Below are 26,546 nucleotides of genomic sequence, written 5' to 3' on the forward strand. Positions count from 1 at the left end.
TGGGAATGGATTTAATGGCATGGCACTTAAAGTATGTTCCTTTCTCAAAGGATGTTGACTTTGGGGAGGGGAAAGATAAAAGAAAGTCTCTTTGTGGTATGAAATAATATAAATTTTTTTCTGAATTTTTGTTTCACACTTTAGGAATAATCTCCTTCCTAATTCTTTTTGCTGGATTCAAACAACCTCTTCCTTGCCTTGCTAGGGCGCAAAGTGCCCTTGCTGTTGTCTGGTTCTCCTCCATCTCCCCCTCTACCCTGCTTTTCCAGGCTTCCATGGGCAGCATGAGACACCGAAGGAATGGCAATTTTGAGAGCTCCAGGCTCCTCTATTCCAGCATGTCTCGCAGCATAGACGTGGCTTGCAGCGATGCTGTGAGTACCTGGTGCACGCTGGTGCCTAGGGAGGGGCCACGGTGGTGAATTCGCTCGGGTCAGGAGCAGGATGGGATGGATTTGTCACTTTCCCCTTTGTGGAGACACTTTGCAAACCAGTAACCTTCAAGCAGCAGCTGACACTTGAAACTCTAAGGGTGTATTGCCTTCCTTTTGAGCCTTGTAGCTCTTCATTGTGCTTTCTCCATCACTTCTGGTTTTAAACCGTGTCCCACATTGCAGCAAGAGACAAATTTGTCTGTGTAAAGAACCAGCCCAGCTTGATGGCCAAGGCAGCCAACATATGGTTCTGTTAAACATCCTTTCATGCCTGAAAGATTGCTGACTCCAGCAATTGTGTGGCAGATTCCCTGCTCCTGATGAGGTTGCAGAACGCCCTAATGGCCGATTCTTAGGACTTCAGCAAGTGCTTCCTTTTATTTTTTTGGCCTTGCACGGTTGTGACTTTTACTGGTTGAACGCGTTCCCTTCAATTTTCCTTGTTTTGGATATAATGCTTGTAATGTTTTTTTCTGCTTGGAATAACTTCTTCTACCTGCTGTTTAACCACAAGTGCTGTGTCAAACAGCTGAACTATGGCTGCCTGTCTTCCCTTGGTGTCCCAGGTGAAATCTTGCTCTGTGAATCTAAGCTGTACTTAAAAGCAAACAAAAAACCCCCAACACTTCATCAGCACGTGAGAATTTCCCTTTGCTTTCTTAGCTGGCAGAGGCAGATGAGGGATGAATTTGCATCCCCCGAGTGTGAAAGCTTCTCTGGGGAGTTTCAAGGTTAATAGCAGAGTTAATGGTTAAACAAGCTAGACAGACTTCACATTCCACTGAGCTCCCATAAAGGAGGACTTGAAGTTGTTCTGGACTCCTGCTGGGGTCTGTGTGTTGAATTAAAACAGCCCCTACCCCAAAGAACATTCCAGTGTTCTCTTTTTTATCTTTATTTTTTCTTTTTACCATTGGGAAGAATGTTTGCCATAGTGTTTTAAGCAGTATCTTTGTGTTTACACTGACTGTTCTGTTACTGAGGTCTCTTCTGTTTTGTGAGTTATCAGAAATAATTTTATAAAATTTATCTTCCAGGATTTGGCCAACTTCATCCAAGAAAACTTTAAGAAGAGAGTATGTGTCTTTTTCACAAAAGACACCAAGTCCATGTAAGGAGATATTTTTCTCTTGTTTTTCAAGAATGGGGGGCTGGTACATGAGGGGATTTCTGTCTGCAAAGGCAGGGAGAAAAGTTTTGGGGTTTTTTGTTCAGAGCCTGGATCTAGCAGTGCAATCTCACCTCAGTCTCCTTGTTAGAGTTACTCCACAAGTAACTTGATACAAAACTAGGGATCTCATCTTCCAGCAGCTCTGTCACAGGGTTTAATATCAAATTCCCTATTTGAAGCATACCTGGGGCAATGGGATGCTTGAAGGGTGCAGCACTGATATTGGTGTATTACAAGGTGTATGCATCAGAGGTTTGCATAATTTAAATTTTCCTTTTAAACCCAAATCACAAATTTTGTGCACAAACCACGAAGTTTTGCTCAGGTTGATGTTCTCTTTAGATAGGGTATTAAACTGGCTCCATTTTCAGGCACAGGTACCAGTGCAGTGCTGCTTTGAGGACCATGATGTTGCTTTGTGGTTTTGGGGTGGTTTTTTTTGTCTCAGGAGAAACGTGATCAAACTAATACAGCTGCAGAAATCCTGATATTGAGCTCTGAGGGCTCTCTGACACCACTCTTCTCTGAAGCTGGGAGGGAAATTAGTCTCATTTCAGAAAGCCTCACTCAGGGTCCTCCTCTGCCACCAAAAATGGGATGTCTGGCAAGGCACCAACAACGGATGGAGGAGCTGGTTCTCATCAGCTTCTCTTCCTGCAAGCCCTCTGGGAGAGGATTACAGGACTTGCTGGGTTATTTTTGTCTAGATATTTTTAAGGTAAGCTGGTTTCTTTGCAAGGTACAGCAGAGTAAAAGGAACTTTTCTAAAGGAGACAAGCAGTTCCCCTTTCTCCATGTCCTGTGTGGAGGCAGGAATGTGAGCTGTGGAGAGAACCTTCAAAATCAAGTCAGCCCAGAACCACCACTAAAGCATGCCTTCGAGTGCCACGTCCATGTGATTTTGGAATACTTCTAGGGATGGTGGCTACACCACAACCATGGGCAGCCTGTACCAATGCCTGACACCCCTTTCCATGCAATTTTTTTTCCCCCTGATATCCAATCTGAACCTCCCCTGGCACAACTTGAGGCTTTTTCCTCTTGTCCTGTCACTTGTCACCTGGAAGAGGAGATGCGGTGAATTTGTCCTGTGTGGTTAAGGGCACAAAGAGGGGAAGAAACTCCTCAGCACAGCCTGGTTCCTGAGCTGGGTTCCACCTCCCAGTGCTGGGCAGAAGCAGGTTTGGGGGGAGGAAGCAGGGTCAGGTGCTGCTCTGCTTTGTCAGGTGCTAAATCCCAGTATAGTTCCACACACAACTGGTTGTGTAGCTACACCTGCTGCTTTCCTTGCTGGCAGAGCTCACTTTTCTGTGCACAGGGTTCCTCAGGGATGTCTATTCCCTCTTCTTTCAGGGGTAACTTATGTAAATGTGGATACCCTGAAAATCAGCACATAGAGGGCACCCAGGTTAACACTACTGAGAAATGGAACTACAAGAAGCACACCAAGGAGCTTCCTACTGATGCCTTCGGGGACATTCAGTTTGAAAACTTGGGAAAAAGAGGAAAGGTAAGTGGAAATATCAAGGCTATTCATGAGGGCCCTGTGGAGTACCAGTGGAAGCTCCTCAAAAGCAAGGAAGGTGAAATGGGTTTTATTCTGATGGCAGGGGAGAAGCTACAAAGGACACAAGCTTGTTTTTCAAGCCCTGAAAATAGGTAACAAAGCATAATTCCTTCTGTGTTACTTGTTGGTTAGGCTGGTCATGGGAGTGAAAAGAAATTTTCTCTTTCCAGGCATGGCAGGAGAATGGGTGAATGAGAGTGAATGGATATAAAATAATCCCTGAATTATTTTATATCCACATAGACCAGGCTGCTCAGGCTTATAAACAATTGCATATTGATTACTTCCCAGGATGGAGAGTTCTGGAGGGATGTAAGATGTCTGTGGAACTTCAAAATTTTATTCCATTTATTGGGTTTTTTTCCTTGTGCCTTTGCTCTGAGCATGGACAGCAGAGATGTGGGAAGAAGAAAATAGCTGCTGTTGCTGTTCCTGGTAATTTATACTGATGCTTGTGAGGAGTCACATGTGGCTGAGCTCATCTGCCTCCTCTAAATGGCTGATATTTAACACCAGTGCAGGTTGCTTGGGACAATCAAAATAAATGAGGAAAATCATAGCCTGCTATGTAAATGAATTTGGTTTGTTTTATGCAAAGTAGCAGAAATAAGAGGCACTTGAGTGGGAAAGGAGACTGAAAATTTCAAATCAGGCTTAAACAGATCCACGTACTTCACATATTTTTTGATGTGCATGTTTTAGCTTTGTACTGCTTTGTTGTAAGCTGCTGTGTGACTGTAGTGGAACAAAAAGTGCTTTGCTCTGTTGCAATATTTCAGACTTCTCAAAGGTTAAATGTTCTTTCCTTAGATTGTGTCTTCCCCACTTCCAGCTTTGAGAATCAGTTCATGGGCCCTCAGTTGTTTCATGTGGACTCTCAAGGCCACTGTGCATATTTCAGAGCATTCTTTGTTCAAACACTGCACATAGGTCTCCTTGTCCATCCCATTAGAATGTTGGCTGGAATCACACCTTAATTCCCTGTTCTTATTCCCCACACAGCAAGGCACCTGCTGCTCCTGCAGATTGCCAAGTATTTTTGGTGGATGCACAGCAGGGAGGACTTCAAACTCAGGGTGACCTGAGAATTGCTGTCAGTTATCAGTGAGGGATGGGAAGTTTTAGACTCTGCATTGTGTTTTTTAGGACACATGAGTCCTAAAAAGTTCTGAGCAGAAATGAGATGTGAACAAACCCATAAAGAGGTTTGAGGATGGCTGGGAGAGCTGGGGGTGCTCACATGGAGAGGAGAAGGCTCCAGGGACACCTCAGAGCCCCATCCAGGGTCTAAAGGGGCTCCAGGAGAGCTGGAGAGGGACTGGGGAAAAGGGATGGAGGGAGAGGACACAGGGAATGGCTCCCACTGCCAGAGGGCAGGGTTGGATGCGATATTGGGAAGAAATTCCTGACTGTGAGGGTGGGCAGGCCCTGGCACAGGGTGGCCAGAGAGGCTGTGGCTGCCCCTGGATCCCTGGCAGTGCCCAGGACAGGTAGGATGGGGCTTGGAGCAACCTGGGATAGTGGAAGGTGCTCATGGCAGGGAGGGAACTAAATTATCTTTAAGCTCCCTTCCAGCCCAAACCACTCTGGGATTCTATAATGTCACAGACATGTTTTATGAAAAATCCTTTCCTTAGGATTTTTTCTCCTGAGAAGCTGAGAGGCCTCAGAAACAAAATATAAACAATGGTTATCTGCTGCTGTGGAATGCAACAGGTGGATCTGTGATTGGTCTCATGTGGTTGTTTCTCATTAATGGCCAATCACAGTCCAGCTGTCCAAACTGCCTCGGTCAGTCACAAGCCTTTGTTATCATTCTTTTTCTATTCTTAGCTAACCTTCTGATGAAATCCTTTCTTCTATTCTTGTAGTATAGTTTTAATGTAATATATATAATAAAATAATAAATCAAGCCTCCTGAAACATGGAGTCAGATCCTCGTCTCTTCCCTCATCCTGGGACCCCTGCGAATGCCACCACATTATAAAATCACACCCTCTTTAAGTCCAGCTTTTGAGCTCTTCATTTCTGCTGTGCTGCTCAGACCCTGTAACATCCACGAGCATCTCAGTCGCTGCATTTACTGTTCTGGGAGCCCAGACCCCAGAAAGGCTTCCTGAATCGCAGCCCTGGTCTGGGAGCAGCATCCAGCAGCACCACGAGATGGCCTCCTTGGACTTTGGAGGAGAGAAGTGCTGAGCCCAGCAGTTCAGTGGCTGCACTGGAGCTGACACCTTTGCTGTGGGCAGGGCTGACCCCAGGTATTTTTCCTGGTAGCTTCCCCCTCTCCTATAAGGGATCCCCTCCAGAAAAAGACCCAAAGCTTCATGAGACTGAGGCTTCTTAGGGCAGAAGCTGTGTGAGTCCCTTAGCTCTCCTGTGTAGCTGCTGAAGCCTGCTCAGCATCCTCTGTGATGCCCTGAATGCTTTAACTCCTTCTGGGAACCTGTCTTGGAGCACATGAATATTTTTATTCAAGTTCAGTGTCTCTTAGGTGGGGACATTTCCTTCTCAAAATAATCTTTTCATTTTGCTCTCCTGCAAGTACTGGGCAATCAGTATTAAATCCTCTATGATTCAGGTCCAAGCTCCTCCTTTTCATCTCTTGATTTAGCTTGTGCAGCCATGAATGTCTTCCAAAAGTGATGAACCTGTGAAGGGGCTTTTGAATAGCAAAGCAAGACAAGGCCAGAGAAGCGTTAAAATAAATGGAGACATGTTAAGTCCACCTAAAGCCAGATTATCTCTCTTAGGTGCTTTTTGGCATCTTTGTAGAGTGTTCAAGCTTTGCTACAAATTTGATGTATTTGTTTTGTCTTGTACTTGAAGCACTGGAGTGGGTAAGTGTTGTGATAGGGACACCTCTCACATAGAGCCTGGAATTTATTTGAATAGTGTAATCAAAATACTGTCATTATTATTATTAGTTCACTTGCAACGATGCTGCCTCTGATTCATAATCCAAGCTTTAAATAGCACCACTGGAGGTAGTTGTTGTAGTGGTGGTGTGTTCATCCTTGCAGAGCTCCTCTGAAGCCCAAGGTCACTGCTTATTGTATTTGCTGGGAAATGCCCCAACAAGGGCAGGAATGATGCATCTGACTCCATGCTCTCAGAAGGCTAATTTATTACTTTATTAACTATATTATATTAAAGAATACTATACTATACTAAAGAATACAGAAAGGACACTTACAGAATGCTAAAAAGACAATAATGAAAACTCCTGACTCTTTCCAGAGTCTGACACAGCTTGGCCCTGATTGGCCAAAGAGCCAAAACAACTCACAGCAGAACCCAATGGAACAATCACCTGTAGGTAAACAATCTCCAAACACATTCCACATGAGCACAACACAGGAGAAGCAAATGAGATAAGAATGATTTTCCTTTTCTCTGAGGCTTCTCAGCTCCCAGGAAAAAAATCGTGGGTGAAGGGATTTATCAGAGAATGTGAATGCCACAACTGCTCTTGCCTTCTCGAGAGGAAGCTGGGTTGGGTGCCGGGTTATAGGGGAAGGATAAAGGATAAAGGTGCTTCAGGGGAAGAAACAAGGATTTTATCATCACCTTGCCTTTCATCTCCTGGCTGCTGGAAGGAGGCTGAGCAGCAGAGAAGAAAATGCAATTGCTGGGTTGTTCCCAGCGACCTCGATTTATCTCCTCTATGTTTGTTCTCCTGTTTTCTCTCCCCAAGTACATCCGCCTGTCGTGTGACACAGAATCTGAGACCCTCTACGACCTCATGACCCAGCACTGGCACCTGAAGACCCTCAACCTCGTCATCTCCATCACCGGCGGTGCCAAAAACTTCGCGCTCAAGCCCTGCATGCGCAAGATCTTCAGCAGGCTGATCTACATTGCCCAGTCCAAGGGTGAGCACCTGCTGCTGGGCCTCTGCCACTTCACTGCTGCACTGCAGGGGCAGCAGGTCCAAGGGTCTGGGGGTGAGCAAAGTGTTCATTTGGCTGCTGCACTTGTGATTTATTAAAAATATGGATATTGATCTAGTACTGATATCCAACTGTGACAGACAAAGACTCTCTAGCAGTTTAAAGTTAGAAAGTGTAAGTTTATTGTGGGATAGCTGCCAAATACACACCCCAATTTACAGGTGATTACAGAGTCCTTTTATCTATCCAAGTACTGAATACCCAAAATACAAATGCATATTCATAACTTTGGTACATCCCATTCCCCACTTCGTATGGTAATTAGTTCAAAAGCCATTAAGCATGCATAGTTTGTTCCTTGAAATGGGTCGGTGGTCCCTTTCATGGGGAGGGGTCCCAAAATGAGGAAGTAAATGAAGTCTTCCTCATTCTGACCTTTCTGCCTTTTCAATGCAAATATGACAAACGAACTCTTGGTAGAACTCCCATTCCCCGTCTTCAATTGGTTTCAGAACAGAGGAGGCCTACAATTGTCTTATGTTCCTAAAAGCTATTTATCAGTTTCTGTCACAGACATCTTTTGTGAAAAATCCTTTCTTTAGGATTTTTCCTTCTGGGAAGCTGAGGCCCCAGAAAAAGAATGTAAACAATGGTTATCTGCTGCTGTGGAATGCAACAGGTGCACCTGTGATTGGCCCATGTTGGTTGTGTACAATTAAGGGCCAATCAAAGACTGAGCTCTCTCTGGGACAGAATCAGAGAGAGCTCCTTTGTTGATTCATTCCTTTTCTATTCTTAGCATAGCAAGCTTCTGAACTTTTCTCTCTATTCCTTTTAGTATAGTCTTAATGTATTATATATCTTAAAATAATAAATCCAGCCTTCTGATCATGGAGTCAAGATTCTCGTCTCTCTCTTCACCCCTGAAGAACCCTTGCAAGCCCGGTAACAATTTTTTTTTTTTTTTTTTTTTTGTTCTCAAGAAACTCTCTTAACTAATAGCTGTTCTGTCTTTCCAGTGCTTGGTGATAACTTGCATTGCCTCCCTTTGTGCAATTTGCTAGCAGCCAGCTCATGCTGTGACTCTGTTCTCAGTGTAGGGATGCAAATGAAACCAGTGTCTCCTATGGTCTTTGCTTAATGGGTTAATGGTCCTTCCAGCATGATTCCAGCAGATTTTTGTCTGGCTATTAGTCCATGTACAATATTGCTGTGTGAGAAATCATGTCAGTGGCTAGTTGGAGACTTTCAGTAACATTAGAGTTTGGTGGTCTTGTGATAATACAGTAGTGATCTCTCTGTAAAACACTGCAGCTGCTGCTTCCAGCAAATAAATCCAGAGCCCTTGGTCCCAGCTGAGCAATGCTGAGCCATAAAGCAGCAGTGGCTATGGCTGGGTGTCGGATGGTTGGGGGGTCACACAGTCAGGACGAATAGAGAGCAGAGATCTTTGAAGCTAGGTCGTGGAACTTGTGGTTTATTGCAGAGGGCCTGGGTCCAGGGCCCTTCTGGGAGCTGCCAGCCACAGCTAGGAGCAGGCCCGAGAGAAGAGAGGGGGAGAGAGGATGAGAGGGTAAGAGAGTGTTGGAGAATTTTGTTCAGAGATGGCTTATAGAGTTTTGTTCAGACATGCCATAATCATAAACAGCTGATGGAAAAGTAAAAGGCAGCTGTGAGGAGCAAATTCTCAAAGCCTGTTCCTGTAAACAACAAAATTCTCAGGCACGTTTATGTAAACAGCAGAAGTTCTCAGGTTGTTTTTTAATAACAAGTAAATATCTTGTCCTTGGATAAGTTATGGGAAAGCAAAAGTGACAAACATGGAGGCCTTGAGAACCGTTCATAACAGGATGAGACAAACAAGTCTTGGTCTCAATAACAAACCACAGGTATTGAAAACAAAAGGAGGGGTTGCTGTTTAATCTGTAACCAATTATGAGCTCGGGTTTTGCAATATGTATGAACTTAATTAACACTGTTATAAAATGTGCATCGTGGATGAATAAATTGGAGTTCGATGCTGATCAAAGGATGGGTCGTCTCCCTTCGCTTCTACAAGAGAGTAAAAGGGTAAGAGAGCAAAAGGGGTAAGAGCATAAAAGGCAAGAGCTAAGAGACAAGAGGTAAGAGTAAGAGCTAAAAGGCAAGAAGTAAGAGTGCCAAGTTCCCATTACAATACAATAAATCATATTCTGTGTTGAATATTCTAATTCTCACTAACCAATCTAGTACAATATACAAATCCTATAGCGTTCCCATACAGCCTATAAGAATCATTACATTACCATACTGGGCTACATTTTAAACCCTAAAAACTCCTCTTTGGGCCCTTCTGCCAAGCTGGCAGGGTCTGCTCTGACCCTTGGACCTGCCTGCAAGCAGAGGGTATTGTTTTATCAAAAGGGGATTACCTTCAGCTGGCCACACCATTGTTTTCCAGTTGTTCATAACTAAGGGATCTCAAAGCTTGCTTTCATTTCAATCTCACTTCTAGTTTCCATATTCTCAAAATCTTTTTCCAGACAATCATATTTATAATGCTTTCCTGTTTCATCTTCCCCAACAGCTGGGCAGCACTGGTGTGTGACCTGAATGCCATTTCCCCTTGGCTGTTGTCCTGATCTGCTGATCCACTCTCAAGCTGAGCAGCTTGGCCTAGTGGAAGGTGTCCCTGCCCATGGCAGGGGGTGGAACAAGATGTGCTTTGAAGTCTCTCCCAACACAAATTGTTCTGTGATTCTGTGAAAGTTTGGCAGATGGTGATTTGTGACCCTCAGTCTCTCTGGGGCTCCCACAGCCCTCTCTCATCAGATGATGGTGCTTCAAAGAGTTGTCACTGGTAAAGTATCAGCGGATAACAATAAAAATACTGCTGTGGACAGGGGGTTTCTGTTGTTCTCCAGGCTTCCTTACTCAATAGCAGGCTCCAGCAGCAGTCATGCTCAAGTGCTCTCCTCCTCTCCCTGTGTGTCCCCAGTCCATCAACGTGGCCATCAAGAGCAAGATCCCGTGTGTGGTGGTGGAGGGCTCGGGGCGCATCACCGATGTCATTGCCAGCCTGCTGGAGGCCGAGGGCACTCTGGCCTCCTCCTGTGTCAAGGAGAGCCTGCTCAGGTTCCTGCCCCGCACCATCTCCAGGCTCTCCGAGGAGGAGACGGAGAGCTGGATCAAGTGGGTGAGTTGATGCTGTGGGAGGAGGCTGCAGGGAGCAGCTGGGGCTTCCAAGGCAGGGGAGTTGCTGTCTGGGGATACCTATGGGGTGTGTGGGGCTCCTGGTCATGTTACATCTGTGCAGATTTAAAAAAGGAAAATTCTCCATCTACAGGGATTGGAACAAAGGCATTGTGGGGGCTGCAATCAGGTCAGCAGGTGTCTGGTCACAGGAAAGCTGAGAAGGTTCCAGAAGGATCTCTTCCCTGTGGAGTGTAGACCTGTGTTTGTTCCCTGTCTGGCCACACTCCTCACAGCTTCTGCTGGGCTGCCTTGGAATGCACCTCCTCCTGCATCAGAAACGGCCAAGATTATTTGTCTTCTGTGTGCTAAAATGAAATTAACTCTACAAAGCTTCATTATAGGAGAAATTATCTGGTTGTGACAAAGCACATGGAGCTACAGACTGTTCTCTAACAAGCTGCTTGACATAAGTTGAAACTTGTGCTGTCACAACCTTTTCTACTTTAAGAGTAATTTCTAATTACTGAGATTATATCTTCTTGTTAAAGATGATCTGCATAGGGGAATCACAGTTATTTGCTGTATGTTCAGAGGATAATTAATGTTGTCCTTTGGTGTCTTGAAAATCAAGCTCATTATCTACTTCTATTTGGGTTTGTTTAAATTTGTTAAAACCCAGGACTGATGAGAAGCAGCTTTGCTATGATGTGGTGACAAATTTCTTTTTAACAGGAGATATGCTACTAAACAGCCTTGATAGCTTTGAAACACAACTTTTTTTTTTTTTTTTTTTTTGGTAGATCAAAGAAGTCCTTGAGAGCCCTCATTTACTGACAGTGATAAAAATAGAAGAAGCTGGAGATGAAATTGTGAGCAATGCCATTTCCTTTGCCCTGTACAAAGGCAAGTAATTGTTTTTCTGAGTTTGTTTGGGGATTTAAAAATAAATGGGAAAATTATGGCTGTTTATTCTTTAGAAAAGTTTCCTTAGAGCAGTGCCACCTCTCTAGAGCTAAGCTCCTGCCACAGTGTGGAGCCTGCTTTTCTCTGAAGGGGTGTGGGCAGGCTGCAGCACCAGTATGGGATCTCTCAGGGTGGGAAAGATCCAAACCAGGTAATTGGGAAGGCATTTTGGAAGCCCTGGGGATGCTGACAGGGCCCCTTTGGGAATCCTGCAGGATCTCTCCTGTGTAGAGAGTGCAGGACTCTGAGGAGCCTGAAGGAAGTGTTGTGCTGACCTTGGTTATGAGGTGCTCCTGGCAGCTCCTTTGTGGCCTGCCTTGGACCATAAATACATCCCTGAGCCTCCAGCATCCTACAGCTCCCAGCTGGGAAGATGTGCATGAGTGTGGGGAAAGCCCCTTGGAAGGAGTCTTGTCCTGGTAGTGTGTCACTGCCACATTTTCTGAACAATCCCTTCACCCAGGATTTTCTCCTGGGAAGCTGAGAAGCATCAGAGAGAAAGGAAAACCAATTCTTATCTCATTTGCTTCTCCTGTGTTGTGCTCACATGTGGAAAGTGGTTGGAGATTGTTTATCCAACTGGTGATTGTTTCATTGGTTTCATGTGAATTGTTTTGACTTATTGGCCAGCCTGCGTCAAGCTGTGTCGGGACTCTGAAAAGAGTCAGGAGTTTTCATTATCTTTTTAACCTTCTGTAAGTATCCTTTCTGTATTCTTTAGTATAGTTTAGTTTAGTATTTTTGAATATAGTGTGATAAAATAATAAATTAGCCTTCTGAGAACATGGAGTCAGATTCATCATTCCCTCCTTCGTCTGGGAACCCCACAAATACAACAGCAGTGTGAGAAGCAGAGATGATGAATATGCCTGGCCTTGACCAGAGGTTGTTCCTGCTCTGCAGCTTTCAGCACCAACGAGCACGACAGGGACAACTGGAACGGGCAGCTGAAGCTGCTGCTGGAGTGGAACCAGCTGGACCTGGCCAGTGATGAGATCTTCACCAACGACCGAAACTGGGAGGTACAGCCCCTTCTGAGTGAATGCAGAGGCTCTGGGAAGGGACACAGCCCAACAGGAGCCCCCTGTCCCAGCACCTCAGCCTCTGTGCTCAGAGTGCCTCCTGCTCCTGCACTGACACATCCATTCAGCCTGGAGAAGAGGAGGTCAGACCTCCTTGGGAGCTGCTGCTTCCTCACGAGGGGCAGCTCCCAACTCTGCTGTGACAGGGAGCAGCTGGAGCTGTGTCAGGGGAGGCTCAGGCTGGATATTCTTCCCCCAGAGGGTGCTGGGCACTGCCCAGGCTCCCCAGGGAATGGGCACAGCCCCAAGGCTGCCAGAGCCCAATGAGCATTTGAACAATGGTCCCAGGGATGCACAGGGTGGGGTTGTTGGTCTCTCTGCCTGGCCAGGGGTGTCAGACTTGATAATCCTTGCAAGTCCTTTCCAACTCGGGGTATTCCATATCCATGAATGATAGTTTTGGATCATTCCAAAATGATCCGTTGTCGCCCTGTTTTTTTAAGTTCTTCTAAGCCTTCTGATGTTTACATTCTAGTAATGAACTTTCTCACACACTTTCTGTAAATAACCTATTGTTTTGCATTCTTTTATGGAGGAGGAATTTGATGGACTGTTGGTTTTTCCAGTGTCATTGGAGAGGTGGCACTGTCACCCTCCAATCCACTGTCACTTTTGGAAATTGATAAATCTTGGAGTCAGAAAATAAAAAGGCCTTTTTACCTTGGAAAGCGCAGCAAGTCCACATCGTGTTGTTTTGTGTCCTATAGTGACAATCCATCATTCCATGATGATCCATTGTATCATCAGTGGTTGCAAAGGTGATGTGCCCATGCCAGAAATGCTCTGGGCCATCCAGCCAAGGCAACTGTGTACAGAAAAAAACCTGATTGTGATGAAAACATGACAGTGACTGTGTGTCAGGCCTTAGATAAGGTGTACATGTCTCACATGATCCCCAATATTTGCTCTTCCATTCCTCCCTAGTCTGCAGACCTGCAGGATGTGATGTTCACAGCCCTGGTGAAAGACAGGCCCAAATTTGTCCGGCTCTTCCTGGAGAACGGCTTGAATCTGCGCAAGTTCCTGACCACAGAGGTCCTGAGGGAGCTCTACACCAACAACTTCAGCAGCCTGGTGTTCAACAACCTGCAGATTGCCAAGAACTCCTACAACGATGCCCTCCTCACCTTTGTGTGGAAGATGGTGGAGGATTTCCGCAGAGGTTTCAAAAGATATTACAAGAACAGCAAGGATGAGATGGAGATACAGCTCTCAGTGAGTGATGAGCACTTTGATCCTGCTCTGAGTGAGGTTATCTGGCTGCAGTGGTTAAAGCATCAAGGACCTTTTACACAAATATTCTTTAGTACCAGCTTCAGGAAAATCAGGGAGGCTGATTGTTCCTTGTCAAATACAAAGCTTTAATAGAAACATCAAATACAGCCTAACTCACAGTAGTGTGTGACAAGTGGCAGATAGCTGAGAGAGGAAATTGGTGAGGTGGCTGTGAAACAAAGAAAATACAAAAACAGGAGAGTCCATGCTCAGATTTGTTCCAGTTGAAACCATTTGGTGAGCTCAGGCCTGAATTCTTGCTCTCTCTTTCAGGAGGAGTGTCCTATCACAAGGCACCCATTGCAAGCTCTGTTTATTTGGTCAGTTCTTCAGAACAAGAAAGAGTTGTCCAAAGTCATTTGGGAGCAAGTAAGTTGAGTTCTCCTTTATTTCTCTCTGCAGGTAGTGCACTGGGGTTGTGTGTCTTTGGTTTATTGGCCTTTGAAGGCTCCACATCCAGCTTCAAACACAAGACCACAAGAGATGATTGCTAGATGACTCTCAGTAGGTTTTATATTGCCCATTTTGTGTCTGGGTGTGGACTTGATACTTTGATTTCCTAAGGTTGTGTGTGAGTCAGCAGTGCACATCCACTGTCTGTTGTCACCTGTGCCTAAGCTGAGTTCCCACCCGTTCCACAGCATGGATGGGTTCTGATTCCGGGGGTTTGATTGAAATCCAACTTCTAATTTGGATTAGACAGTAATTTAATGGTTGTAGAATCAAATAGATCATTCTGGACTGGGAACTGAGAAGGTGCAAAAAGGAGGAGAATTTTTAAAGGATTCCACCTGGTGTAGTGGAAGGTGTTCCTGCCTGTGGCGGGGGGTTGGGATGAGATAAACTTTAAGGTCCTTTCCAACCCAAATCATTGTGGTTTCAGGGCTCTATGATCATGTTCCCTTCTCAGAGGGATGTGCATGACTTCACTCTCTCTCCACAGATGAGAGGCTGCACTTTGGCAGCCCTGGGGGCCAGTAAGCTCCTGAAAAGCATGGCCAAGGTGAAGAATGATATAAATGCTGCTGGTGAGTCCGAGGAACTGGCTAACGAGTATGAGACAAGAGCAGTAGGTAAGTGCCTGCTCTGTGAGTCCTTTAGAAATTTAGTGGGAAGGGTCAGAGAGCAGGGAATTAAAAACTAGATATCTCACATTAAATACATTTTTCTTTTATGTCAGCATGTGATTTTACTGCTTGGAAATTCCTTCCACACCATTTGTTCCCAGTAGAAATTTTGCGTCCTGACTTAAGAGCTTGGCTTCAAAAGGTGGGTGTTGTGAAGTGGGTTTTTTTTGGGGTGGAGAATTTCTTTCATGGGGAAGAAAAGCTACTTAGCTCCACTGGCAAGGCTGAAGAAGGATGCCCACAAACAGGAAGAAGAATATGGAAAAGGGGAAACTTTCCTAATGAATACTGGTAGTATTCAGGTTGGGAAAAAACACCCTTCAGATTTGTGGGAGTACTTCTGGGGAGTGAGAACAAGTTGCAGGTGAAAAGTAGATTGATGGTTCTGTGACTTTACAAGGACCAGCTCAAGGCCATGCTGGAAATATTTTGCTTGTTTCCAGAGATTTCTCTTATTCCACAAAGCAAAAACTGCTTAAATAGACTTTTTCAAAGGTATCTACATCCCTCAGGCCTGATGATTTAGCAGGATACTAAGGAGTGAACAGTGCATTTCCCAGTGAAAAAGCATCAGATTCTGACTATTTCAACCCTACTGTTAATTTTGGACTGACTATAATTCATCAGATCAGTGCCAAACAGAATTTAGGAAAAACTGATGAAGCAAGTAGATTTACTGAGTCATTTACGGAGAAATTCATATTTTTTACTCAATTTTTTAGTGCAGAAATAAATGCTCTCTGTGTGATTTAGTGTTACAGTTTTCCATCCAGGCTCAAACTCTGTATCAAAAGTTGAAGATGTGCAAGTAGGATTGTAAAGGGATTTCAGCACAGTCATTCTGCAGTGCTGAAAATGTGATATCACAAACATTACACTAAAGATATTTGCACCCAAGTTGGTGGGAAATTGAAGTTGGAGCTGCTTTTTCCTTCCAGAACTGTTCACCGAGTGCTACAGCAATGATGAAGAGCTGGCAGAGCAGCTGCTGACTTATTCCTGTGTAGCCTGGGGAGGCAGCAACTGTCTGGAGCTAGCAGTGGAGGCCAGGGACCAGCAGTTTATTGCCCAGCCAGGTGTGCAGGTAATGGCTGTGAGGGAAAGGTGTGCAGGTCACTGTGGCTCTTGTGCTCTAACAGGGGCTGTTGGCTCCTCTACCCACAAATGTAAATCAGGAGGGGAAAAAAATCTTGGCTTGGGGCTATAAATCCTAATGAACTGGGTAATAAAGGCTGCCTGAAGTGATTTCTGCTCTTGGCTTGCACAGTGTGGATGTAATGCCCAGCATGGATGAGTGTTTTATCAATCAGGTCAAGTCCTGCTCAGCCTCATTTTTGACTCCTCATCACATAGATGGAGCATGGCTGCCCTAAGGAGCCAGCATTGCTGAGACCTTTCTGGTTTGTTGCAACAGAAATCTCTAGTATTTTGACTGAAATCTCAAAGTTTGGGGTTTATTTTTACCAAATCAAATGTTCTGAATAGCATTCCTAGGTGATTTTGTTGCTGTTAGCACAAATGAGGGTGTTTCCTTCTTCCCTGCAGAATTTCCTCTCCAAACAATGGTATGGAGAGATTTCAAGAGATACTAAGAACTGGAAGATTATACTGTGCCTGTTCTTTTTCCCTTTAATAGGCTGTGGTTTCATCTCATTCAGGTAATCAACTGACTTTTCATCAGTGGGAAATTTTTCAGAGGGAAAGCAAGTTAATTAATTGTAGAATCTTAGGGCAAGTCAGGCTGGGTGGAAATCACCCAGTCCAACCCTGTGCTCAGACAGGGTCAGCTGGAGCAGGTTGTCCAGGACTGTGCCCAGTTTTGGACCTCTCCAAGGGTGGAGAATCCACAGCCACTCTGGGGAAGCTGTTCAGTGTTTGGGCAATCTTAGATGAAGGTATTAAAAAGCCAAATGAGCTTTTGATAGTTTGTATTTCACTCTGATCTTGGATACAAGATCACAGAATCACAGGATGGTTTGGGTGGGAAGGGACCTTAAAGCTTATCTTGTTCCAACCCCTGCCATGAGCAGGGACACCTTCCACTATCCCAGGTGACTCCAAGCCCCATCCAAGCTGGAAGATTTACCAGTTTGCTGGAGTGCCTGAGGGCAGTGGGTGCAGGATGTCTTTACCTCTGAAGTAACATTCTGAGCTTTGCACCCTTTTTTCTTTTGCTTTTAAGAACACAGATGTTTCCAGGCATTAAAAGCTATGCTTTGAGACCTTTTCCCTCTTTTAATTCCTCAGGAAAAAGACTGTGGAGATGAGTAAGAAACTCTTCTTATATTATGTGTCTTTCTTCACGTCCCCCTTTGTGGTCTTCTCCTGGAATGTCATCTTCTACATTGCTTTCCTGCTGCTCTTTGCCTACGTGCTGCTGATGGATTTCCAGAAGGAACCCACGGCCCTGGAGATCATCCTCTACGTGCTGGTCTTCATTCTGCTTTGTGATGAAATGAGACAAGTAGGCAGCTCCTGCAACCCCAGAGAGTTCAGTGTTAGAGCCACAGCCCTGTGGCTTTTCCCCTCCAATGGCTCAGGGGAGCCATTTCCTAGCAGGGCTGCTCAGGGCTCAGTGAGGGGTTTTTTCCTCTGGTGTTTAGTCCCTGCCTGTGCCCCTGTAGCTGCAGTGTCTGTGCACCAAGAAGATAATGATGCCAGTGCAGATGTTCCCCAGGAATGCCTGGCTTGCCAAGGTAGTTGGTAATAAAGGGTTAGATTTGGCACATTTATCTTGGTGCAGAGCTTTAGATTAATCATTTAGATTATCTTTAGATTAAGTCATGCCTGCCTCTCTTCCCTACATTCCACCCCCTTTATTTTTTCATTTTGCCAGTAAGCTGCATACCTTTATGCACTTCTATTTAGCTTTTAATCATCTGTTCAGTTTTTGGTGGCTCAGTGCAGACTCAAGGACCAGCTGTGATGTGGGAACAGCATGTGGGGCTGCCTTTATAGCCAGCCACTTTCCTGGTATCTTCTCCTCACTTCACATGGAATCTGGTGGGTTTAGGGCAAGCTGCTCTCTGCCAGTGCATAGCCAGAGCAGTGGGAGGATTCTGGGGCAGTCGGAAGAGCAAAGAGCAGTGGGTGTGTGGGTTTGGTGCTGCTTTCTGATTCTGCTGTAAGGCCTGAGTCCCCTCGTGAGTGTTTGTGGGTGATCTGCTGGATCATCCCACCCTGCAATAATGTTTTTATACTTGAGCTCAGATGACATTTCTGATGCTGCTGTTACTGTGGTGTTTTCCCTTTTTAATAGTAAAGGTGGAACCCTGTTTATGGCAACTTTACTTGCTAAGAAAATGGGGGAAAAGTAAAAGACTTTTTTTTTTTTTTTGCCATGAAAACACTAATGGAGTGTTTGTTTCTGCTGATTTAGGTTCTGGTGTCTCTGGACATGTCCTTGCACGTCCTGTGTGTACCCAGCAAAAGTCCTGGGGAAAACCTTAGGGATAGCAACCTTATTTTCCTATCAATGTCCCTTTTTCTTACTACCCTGAGCAGGTAGAACTGCTGCAATTCCCTTTAATAACTGGTAGCCAGACTGTACCAATTTGGCAGTGGAGGCAGCTAAATTTGAAGATTTCAAGTTATCTGCAGACAGTGTTCTGGCTGCAAAGCTGGTTTCCTGAGGAGGAGAAATGGAGCAGAAAAGCAGAGCAGTGTCCCAATCCTCTAAACTTCTTGGGGAAATTCCTCCCTGGCTTCCCCTGAGATAGACCATGTGTGCATGGCTCTAACTCTGCATCAAAATTGTGTCTGTGTCCTTTGTATTTAAAGAAATAAAAGAGAGGGGTATCTCAGATTGTATTTTTACATCCATGGCAAGTAAGAGCAGCTTGCCTGGGGTCCCATGTAGCTGCTGCAGTCAGATACCCAGTCCTGGAGAGAAATCAGCCCTTGGTGTGGAACAGTCTCTGATCTTTTAGGCACTGGCTCTGCCCTGCTTTCACTTCTGGTGGTCCCAGGGATTTGTAAGTAGCTGGAGCTCTCCCAGTCCTCTTTAGAGCCCTAGGGAAATTGGAGAGGCCTTTTCTCTGCTATCTCCTTGGCCCCATGGAGGTAGCCTCCAGCCAGGTGAGTGGGTGCCCTGGTGGGGTGTGAAGGATAGCCCTGTTTTCTCCTGTGGAGCAGGAATCTGGACAGAACCTCTGTGCACTTCACCTCTCAGCAGTAGGAACTGCTTGGAATTTGGAGAACTGCACCTCAGTCCCAGATGTTTTGTTTTATTTAGGGAGCTACTGGGCAGAGACAGCACCTAGGAGAATACTCCCTTTGATTCCTGTTTGTTTCCCATAGAAGCACTAAGGGCAGAATTGCCTTCCTTGGATATGCCAGTTAGAGATTCACTGAGCAGTACTCTCCAAAACTTTGATTATTTCAGTGAAAATTGAAATTCAAAAGAATTATGATTGGGGATGCAGTTTATTTCTCCAGGCCTGGCAGAGGTTTGTCCTGGTGAAGCTTCTTGTCCTCATGAGTCACCTCTGAATTGACTCCTGAGGTTGGTTCTTGCACAGATCCAGGATCTGTGGGGATCCAGGCTGCTGTGCCAGTCAGTCTGGGAATGAGCAGGGATTCTCACTAGACTTGCAATTCAGAAATAGACAGCTCTGTAGTTAAAAAAATAAATTAAATCTGCATCTTGGATCCAAAGCATGTGCATGTAGCTGGGGGCAGATCAGTGAATGATCTCTGTGAAGGGAGAGAAGCCAGGATGCATCAGCTACCCCTAAACTGTGACCCCCCCTCCCCTCTGCAGAGCTTCCTGGGTAACACCAAGACCCAAAAAACCATCTTGCCAGTAACTTGTGGCATTGCTGGATACACTAAGCCCCTCTTTCTGGGGAAATTGAAAGCCATCTGAACTCTGGTGTTATCTGTTGTGTGACAAAAAGCTAATTGGGCAAGGAAACTGTGCTGTGTGGAGGTTACTTTCTGTTCTTTTTCCTTCCCAGTGGTACATGAACGGCAGCAAGTATTTCTCAGACCTGTGGAATGTTATGGATACCCTTGCAATCTTCTACTTCATAGCAGGGATTGTGTTCAGGTGAGTAGTGCCTTCTCTTGTGTCCATGTTACAGCATTGCTTCCCTCCCTTAAGGTGGGGTTTTACTACAACCTGCAATGAAATTTTGGGGAGCAGTGTGTTCATGAAATTCCCTTTATAAAGGCCCCAAATACTGACAAAAAAAAAAAAAAAAAAAAAGTCAGGGGATCTTTAGGATTTTCTGTGGCTCCTGTTACTGACTATTTAGTATGACCACCTGGGCTTTGTGTTCTATTTAAGAGGACTGTGATTGTCCCTACAGCAGCCTAACAATGTCATTACCTCCCAGAAGCTGTTCTACATGATGGGGTCAGTTAAAAGCCATGGCAAAGAAATGACGGAAACACGTTTTCCAAAGGTATTGTTCAGTCAGCTGTAACTTAGTCCTTGTTGCCTCAGGGCAGTGGGGCAGTTGTTGAACTGTGGTGGTTTCACAGGGCTGTGGGAGTAGCTCCAGGTACAGATTTCTGTGCTGGTAATGGCTTTAAGAGAAAAAATGAGCAGGGATATGATGCATGTCAGAAGGAAGGGTGTAAACGGAGCGTGCATTAACCATCTCTGTCACCTGTCATTAGATGGGGGAGGCCATGGAGCCCTGCATAGCTGTGCTCTGCTTTCCAATTACTCACCTTCCACTCTCCATTTCAATGTTTCTGTGTGGTTTTACCTGATTTCTGCATGATTCACCCAAGGCTTCTCTTTGTTTTCTTCTGCTGTCTCCATCAGGCTTCACTCTGATGAAAGCTCTTGGTATTCCGGGAGAGTAATTTTCTGTTTGGACTACATAGTTTTTACCCTGAGGCTCATCCACATTTTCACAGTTAGCAGGAATCTAGGACCCAAAATTATTATGCTGCAGAGGATGGTAAAATTCTGGCAGCTATTCAAGAGAGTCTAAATAAATGATGTGACACTTTTTTTTCCCCCTTCCCTCTTAAGAGCGAAATCACTATGTTCTGATGATGGCAGCAAGTTAAATCTGCTAAACAGGATGAATTAAGATTTAAATGGGATCTAATTAAAAGCAGGACATTTTTCTGTGTCAAGAGAGAGAATAAGGATCAGGCTGAAGAACAGAAGAGGAAATTTGCTTCCTGGTAGCTTTTGTCTTCCATACCACAAAGGTTTCAGTGGTATTTCTGCTGCTCCCATGAGTATTCCCCAAACAAGACAGTGATGATAGAGGGTACAGGGGGAGGATTTTGGTCCTCCACTGCATCCATCACACGAGTACCTGAGAAAGAGAGTGATGAGGATCCTCTCACACAGTGCTAGAAATTCATGAGACCATTGGCCAGAGTGTCTGTGCTGTAAATGCTGATTGGAAGCCATCCAGAGTGGCATTTCCAGAAGCTTTCATCTCACAGGGATAAGGTGAGCCACAGTCCTTTTTACCTGGTTCTGGCTTTTGTGGAGCCTGTCTTAATGCCAGGGGGATATCCTGTATTCCCAAACATGCCTTGCTTTTGTGGTTGCATAAATATGTTTGAAGTTCTCTGAATGGGAGTGGTCAGTTGTTACCATGTGTGTTGGTGAAACGAGGAGCAAAAAGTCATCCATGTGTGGCCTGCAACAAACCTGCAGTGGGGCACTGATTGATGCCTGTTGTCCCTTTTTCAGATGATAGATGTCTTCTTCTTCCTCTTCCTCTTTGCTGTGTGGATGGTGGCCTTTGGTGTGGCCAGGCAAAGCATCCTGAGGAAGAACGAGCACCGCTGGGAGTGGATCTTCCGGTCGGTCATCTACGAGCCCTACCTGGCCATGTTTGGCCAGTACCCTGATGATATTGATGGTATTTATCTTCTGGGGGTCTCTCCTGGCTGGGTCAAAGGTTCTGTACTCCTAAAGGTTGTCCAGACTGTGCTGGCCCCTTGCCTCCAAGTTTAAAGGGAGCAGGGATGAGGGCAGGAGCTGGGGCTGGGCCCTTGTCTGGGTTTGGAAAGCCAGGTGTCTGCTAAGGAAGGCAGGAGCCTCCCCTGAAATGGAAAATGTAAAACCACCTCTCCCTTTTCTGAATTGCTATAAATTTTGAATTAAGGGACTCTCAGGCAAAAAATATGGGAGCAGGGAATAACAGTTCTTTAATAGGGAAGAAAATAAAAAGATAAGCAATGCAGTAAACTAAAACACTGACAGAGTCAGAACACAACCTGACACTCTGTAGGTCAGGGTGTTGGCAGCAGTCCCATTGAAATTGTGGCTGCAGTCCTCCTGGAGTGTCAGGTGTGGTTCTGTTGGAGCAGGGATCCTATAGAAAGGTGCAGTCTTCCTCTGAAGATCCAGGGGAAGAGAACAGCTGTTACTCTGGGAAATCCAGTAGAGAAAAGCCCTGCTGATGTTCCAGAATCTCCACATTATGTTGGGGTAGAATGCTTGGCTCTCCCCTCTGGGCTCACATCTCCCGGTGGGATGCTGTAGTTCTTATCAGCCATGCAGTGACATTCAATGGCCTCTTATCAGCAGGTGTCTCCCCAGACAGCTGCCATACAGATGGCAAACAGAACACAATTTGCTTGGCAATCCAGGACAGCCCAGCAGAACAGGAGCTCACTGTTTGCTCTCCCCTCTCTCTCGGAGGTACCACCTACAACTTTGACCACTGCGCCTTTTCTGGGAACGAGTCCAAGCCCCTGTGCGTGGAGCTGGATGCCAACAACCAGCCCCGCTTCCCCAAGTGGATCACCATTCCCCGGTGTGCATCTACATGCTCTCCACCAACATCCTCCTGGTCAACCTGCTCGTGGCCATGTTCAGGTGCGTACCCCAGGAGCCTTCCCGGGCATCCCAGCACTGGCATTTCCCTGGGAAAGGGAGTGCACTGCTGGAAAACAGCAGGAAGCCACCCCTTGCCTCTGCATCTGTCCCAGCAGCCTGGGGGAGCTGGTGCAGTGTTCTAGGGAGGGATTCCTGCCTGTCCTTGGCCTCCATCTCTGAGCATCCTCTGCGCTGTGGGCGTGGTGTGAACCCCTGTGGGTCACACAGGGGATGATACTGGGTCAGGGCCTTGCCAAGTGTGAGCTGCTGCCCCAGTGACCTTTCTAGAGTGAGTAAATGAGTTGTTCTCACTCTTCTGCCCCAGTGACCTTGCTGGAGTGAGTAAATGAGTTGTTCTCACTCTTCAGGACACTGTGGTTTTATTAACCTGAACGTGCTCCTCTGGTTGTTGCCTTGCTGGGTTTATACAGTGCTTTGTGCCATGGATTTGATCCATGCCTGGAGTGTCCTTAATACCTCTGCTACAAATCTTAGGAGCTTTTAAATTTCTTGTTAGTGTTTTAGTTTTAGATTTGGGTTTTTTTTTTTTTCCTAAGAAGGGAGTTATCTGCTCAGTTAATAAGACACAGTATCTTGTGAAGAAGCATCCTGTTCTCATGTGTCTAGGCTAGAAGAAGATTGCTTAGAGCTGAGGTAGTAAAAGTACATGGAGCATTTCTTCCCATTTAGATTTTTTCCAGTTTATTTGTAAATTCAAGGTTTTGGGTTTTTTTCCTACTGTCTTAGTTCCACCCATTTGCAAATTACTAAGAAGGAGAACAAGCTAAATAACCTCCTAGTCAATAAATGAGTGATTGTGGCCCCTAACATCAGAAGCTGCTGGGATGAGTCCAGAGGAGATTTTCCAAGGGCTGGAGCCCCTCTGTTCTGGAGCCAGCCTGGGAGAGCTGGGGGTGCTCACCTGGAGAGGAGAAGGCTCCAGGGACACCTCAGAGCCCCTTCCAGGCCCTAAAGGTCTCCAGGAGAGCTGGAGAGGGACTGGGGACAAGGGATGGAGGGACAGGACACAGGGAATGGCTCCCAGTGCCAGAGGGCAGAGGGCAGGGATGGATGGGAGATTGGGAATTAGGAATTGTTCCCTGTGAGGATGGGGAGGCTCTGGCACAGGGTGCCCAGAGCAGCTGTGGCTGCCCCTGGCAGTGTCCCAGGCCAGGATGGACAGGGCTTGGAGCAACCTGAGATGGTGGAAGGTATCCCTGCCCATGGCAGGGGTAGATTGGCATGAGCTTTAAGGTCACTCCCAAGCCAAACCATTCTGGGATTCTGTGGCCTGGTACAGTAGAGGATTGCTCTGTTCTTGGCTCTGTTGCAGCTCTTTGGTGAATAACTCATGCTGGGTGTGTTCTCTCTTTCCCATCAGCTACACAGTTGGATCAGTGCAGGAGAACAATGACCAGGTATGGAAGTTCCAGCATTTTTTCCTGGTGCAGGAATATTGCAGTTGCCTGACCATCCCCTTCCCCTTTGTCATTTTTGCCTACATATACATGGTGCTGAGGAAATGCTTCAAGTGCTGCTGTAACAAGGAAAGCAAAGAGCCATCCATCTGTTGTGAGTTGGATTTTTCCTTGTTGCCCAAGGAACCTTGGATTTTGCCCTTGTTGACCAATGCAGCAGGTGCATTGCAGATCCTCCATGGCATCCTGTGCTTATTCCAGACATTTTATGCTGTGCTGGGAAATTTCCAAGGGCCACGTAGACCTCTGTCGTGCAAATCCACTGTGCTGCTGGAAATCTCTTCAGTAAGATTCAAGTTTTCAAGTGAGATTTAGCCAGCGCTCTCTTGTCCAAGCCATTTTGATGTAAAATTGCCTTGTGTGTGTAAATCATTAAAACTTCAGATTAATCCTAACTCTTTAGGGCTGCCTGTGCTGTTTCCCTGCCTTGCAAGGTTTTTTGTAATTCATTCTTGCTAGGGAGTGACTGAAAGAGAATAAAGAATTTCCATGTAGCCAAATGAACAAACCACCTCAAAAATGGCAAGTCAGTTCTTGAGCTATTTCTCCTTTAATTTCTCTGTCAGAGGACACAGATAGGAATTGTTTTAACAAGCTTTCCCCCCACCTCTCCAGCAAATGTAGTGTTTTCTCAGCTGAGAGAGCATAAGTTGAGTTAATTGACAGGTTGTTCCCATCCATCAGCAACCTGCCTGTTGCCCTGCAGCAGAAGCTGGATTTGTTACCAGTTTAGGAGGAAGAGCCTGCTTTGGCTATAAAATTGCTTAGCACTAATTTTGGCTGTCCAAATTGCTGTGTGAATTCCTTGCTGGGGAAGCTGTTGGATGGCAGAAATTCCTGCTCAAATGATGCACAGTGGATGCTGCAGCTCTGAAAGAATGGGAGAGTTAATTAGAGCCAGAAAATGATTGTGGTTTTGCTGATGATAGGAACTGAGAAATATGTGGAGGAAGCACATTGATGTGTTGACTGTTGTAAAATCCTGCCTTCCCCATTAAACTCTTATGGAAATGGTTGGGATTTGGGTGCTTAAATACTTGTTGGAATATGGGAGAACAGCTGAGGGGTGTGTGAGCTCAGAGGAGCACTGGATGGAAGAAAGGGACTTCAGCCCTGGGCTTCTTTTGTCTCAGTTAATTTTATTGTTTTATTTAAGCCCCTGTGGTTTATGCTGTCCTCCTAGAACATGATAAATGCTGAAGTATTACCCTGGAGGGCTTTGATGCCTCAAAGTGGGCTCATCTGTATCAACTCTTGAATTTACAGAACCACCACAAAATGCTTCTTAGAGAAGACAATTCTTCATCATTCAGGAGGGTTTCAGTTCAATGAAAAATCCTACACTGTGGTTCTTAGAAATGTTACTCTTAATGATCCAATATGGGATAATGTAGAAACAAATGGAAAGCTCAAACCCAGATGGGAACTTGCTAGAATGTCCTGTACCTGCTGAAGCAGAGGCACCTGCGTTAACCAAGACTCAAAGAAGTCCAGAAAGACTTTTGGAGCTTGTAAGGTTGGCGAGGTGGGTGGTGTTTTATGTTTGTTTGGCTGGTTTGGGGTTTTATGTTTGCTCATATTTTGTATTTTTAAGTGACTCTGATTGCCAGGAGCATTCAGTGCAAGGTGTTGGTGTCACATCTGTCAGGGGTGGGCAGTGGGGCTGTGAGTGCTCAGGATGTGGAGAAGGGAATCATTAACCTCAGAATGCACACACTGATCCAGCCTTTTTGCACCTTGGCTTTGGAAAGACAAATTAAGCATTTTTTCTTCAAATACATTTCCCAGGCTCAAGAAATGAGGACAATGAAATCCTGGCATGGGAAGCTGTCATGAAGGAAAATTACCTTGTCAAAATCAATACAAAAGCAAATGATTCATCAGAAGAGTAAGCCTGCCCATCTTTGTCTTCATTCTCTTAATTTTCTCTTGAACATTGCTAGTGAAGGCAAGTTTTCAGCAGATCTAAATGTTTACAAACTAATGAGTAAGTAAGCAAACTCAGCATAAACATGCTTTTTATTTCTAAAGTGAAATGGTGCTTTTTAGTCTGCTGAAGATAAGAAAATATCTTCCCATGGTGTTTTGAGATCTCATCATGGGAAGCAGTGCCACAGCTGACTCTTGCTATAGGATTAGTTTAGGTTGGATATTAGGAAAAAGTTCTTTGTGGAAAGGGTTGTCCAGCCCTGGAACAGACTGCCCAGGGCAGTGGTGGCACTCCCACCTTGGGTTGGGATTTAAAAGCTGTGTGGATGTGGCACTTGGGGACACGAGTTAGTGGTGGAATTGGTTGGACTCAATCTTTTCCAACCCAGATAATTCTATGGTTATACATTTATTATTTTATTATATATTATATAATTATAATTATATAATATTATGTTATTATTTTATTATATTTTTTATTATATATTCTTAGCAGAGAATTTTTACCATTGGATCTGGAATCTCTGACATTCCCACAGCAGTAATCCAGATGGAGACGTGTACTCAGTAGCATGAGTAGGGAAGACCTCTGAGGAGGGAAGATGATCTTTAGAATCATGGTATTTGGGGCTTGTACACTTAGACTTGG

The 26,546-nt window shown here is 45.3% G+C and overlaps 1 protein-coding gene across 1 annotated transcript in view; it reads left to right on the forward strand.

The window, feature by feature from the left end:
- Positions 1–263: 263 nt before the first annotated feature.
- Positions 264–26,546, forward strand: part of LOC128941392 (transient receptor potential cation channel subfamily M member 8-like) — a 28,608-nt gene continuing 2,325 nt past the window's right edge. The window contains 20 exon segments of the mRNA XM_054283146.1: positions 264–374; positions 1,472–1,545; positions 2,959–3,115; positions 6,870–7,103; positions 10,043–10,240; positions 11,040–11,142; positions 12,106–12,224; positions 13,209–13,499; positions 13,833–13,928; positions 14,503–14,632; positions 15,625–15,770; positions 16,232–16,344; positions 16,934–17,150; positions 19,645–19,736; positions 20,463–20,601; positions 21,357–21,528; positions 22,314–22,424; positions 22,427–22,490; positions 23,872–24,062; positions 25,757–25,856. Of these exon segments, the coding sequence (XP_054139121.1) occupies positions 276–374; positions 1,472–1,545; positions 2,959–3,115; positions 6,870–7,103; positions 10,043–10,240; positions 11,040–11,142; positions 12,106–12,224; positions 13,209–13,499; positions 13,833–13,928; positions 14,503–14,632; positions 15,625–15,770; positions 16,232–16,344; positions 16,934–17,150; positions 19,645–19,736; positions 20,463–20,601; positions 21,357–21,528; positions 22,314–22,424; positions 22,427–22,490; positions 23,872–24,062; positions 25,757–25,856 (2,846 nt within the window). The 5' untranslated portion in view covers positions 264–275.

The sequence above is a fragment of the Melozone crissalis genome, unplaced genomic scaffold (assembly GCF_028551555.1).
Source record: "Melozone crissalis strain CALT ecotype California unplaced genomic scaffold, PUWL_Pcris_2 ptg000035l_1, whole genome shotgun sequence".
Classification (NCBI taxonomy): domain Eukaryota; kingdom Metazoa; phylum Chordata; class Aves; order Passeriformes; family Passerellidae; genus Melozone; species Melozone crissalis.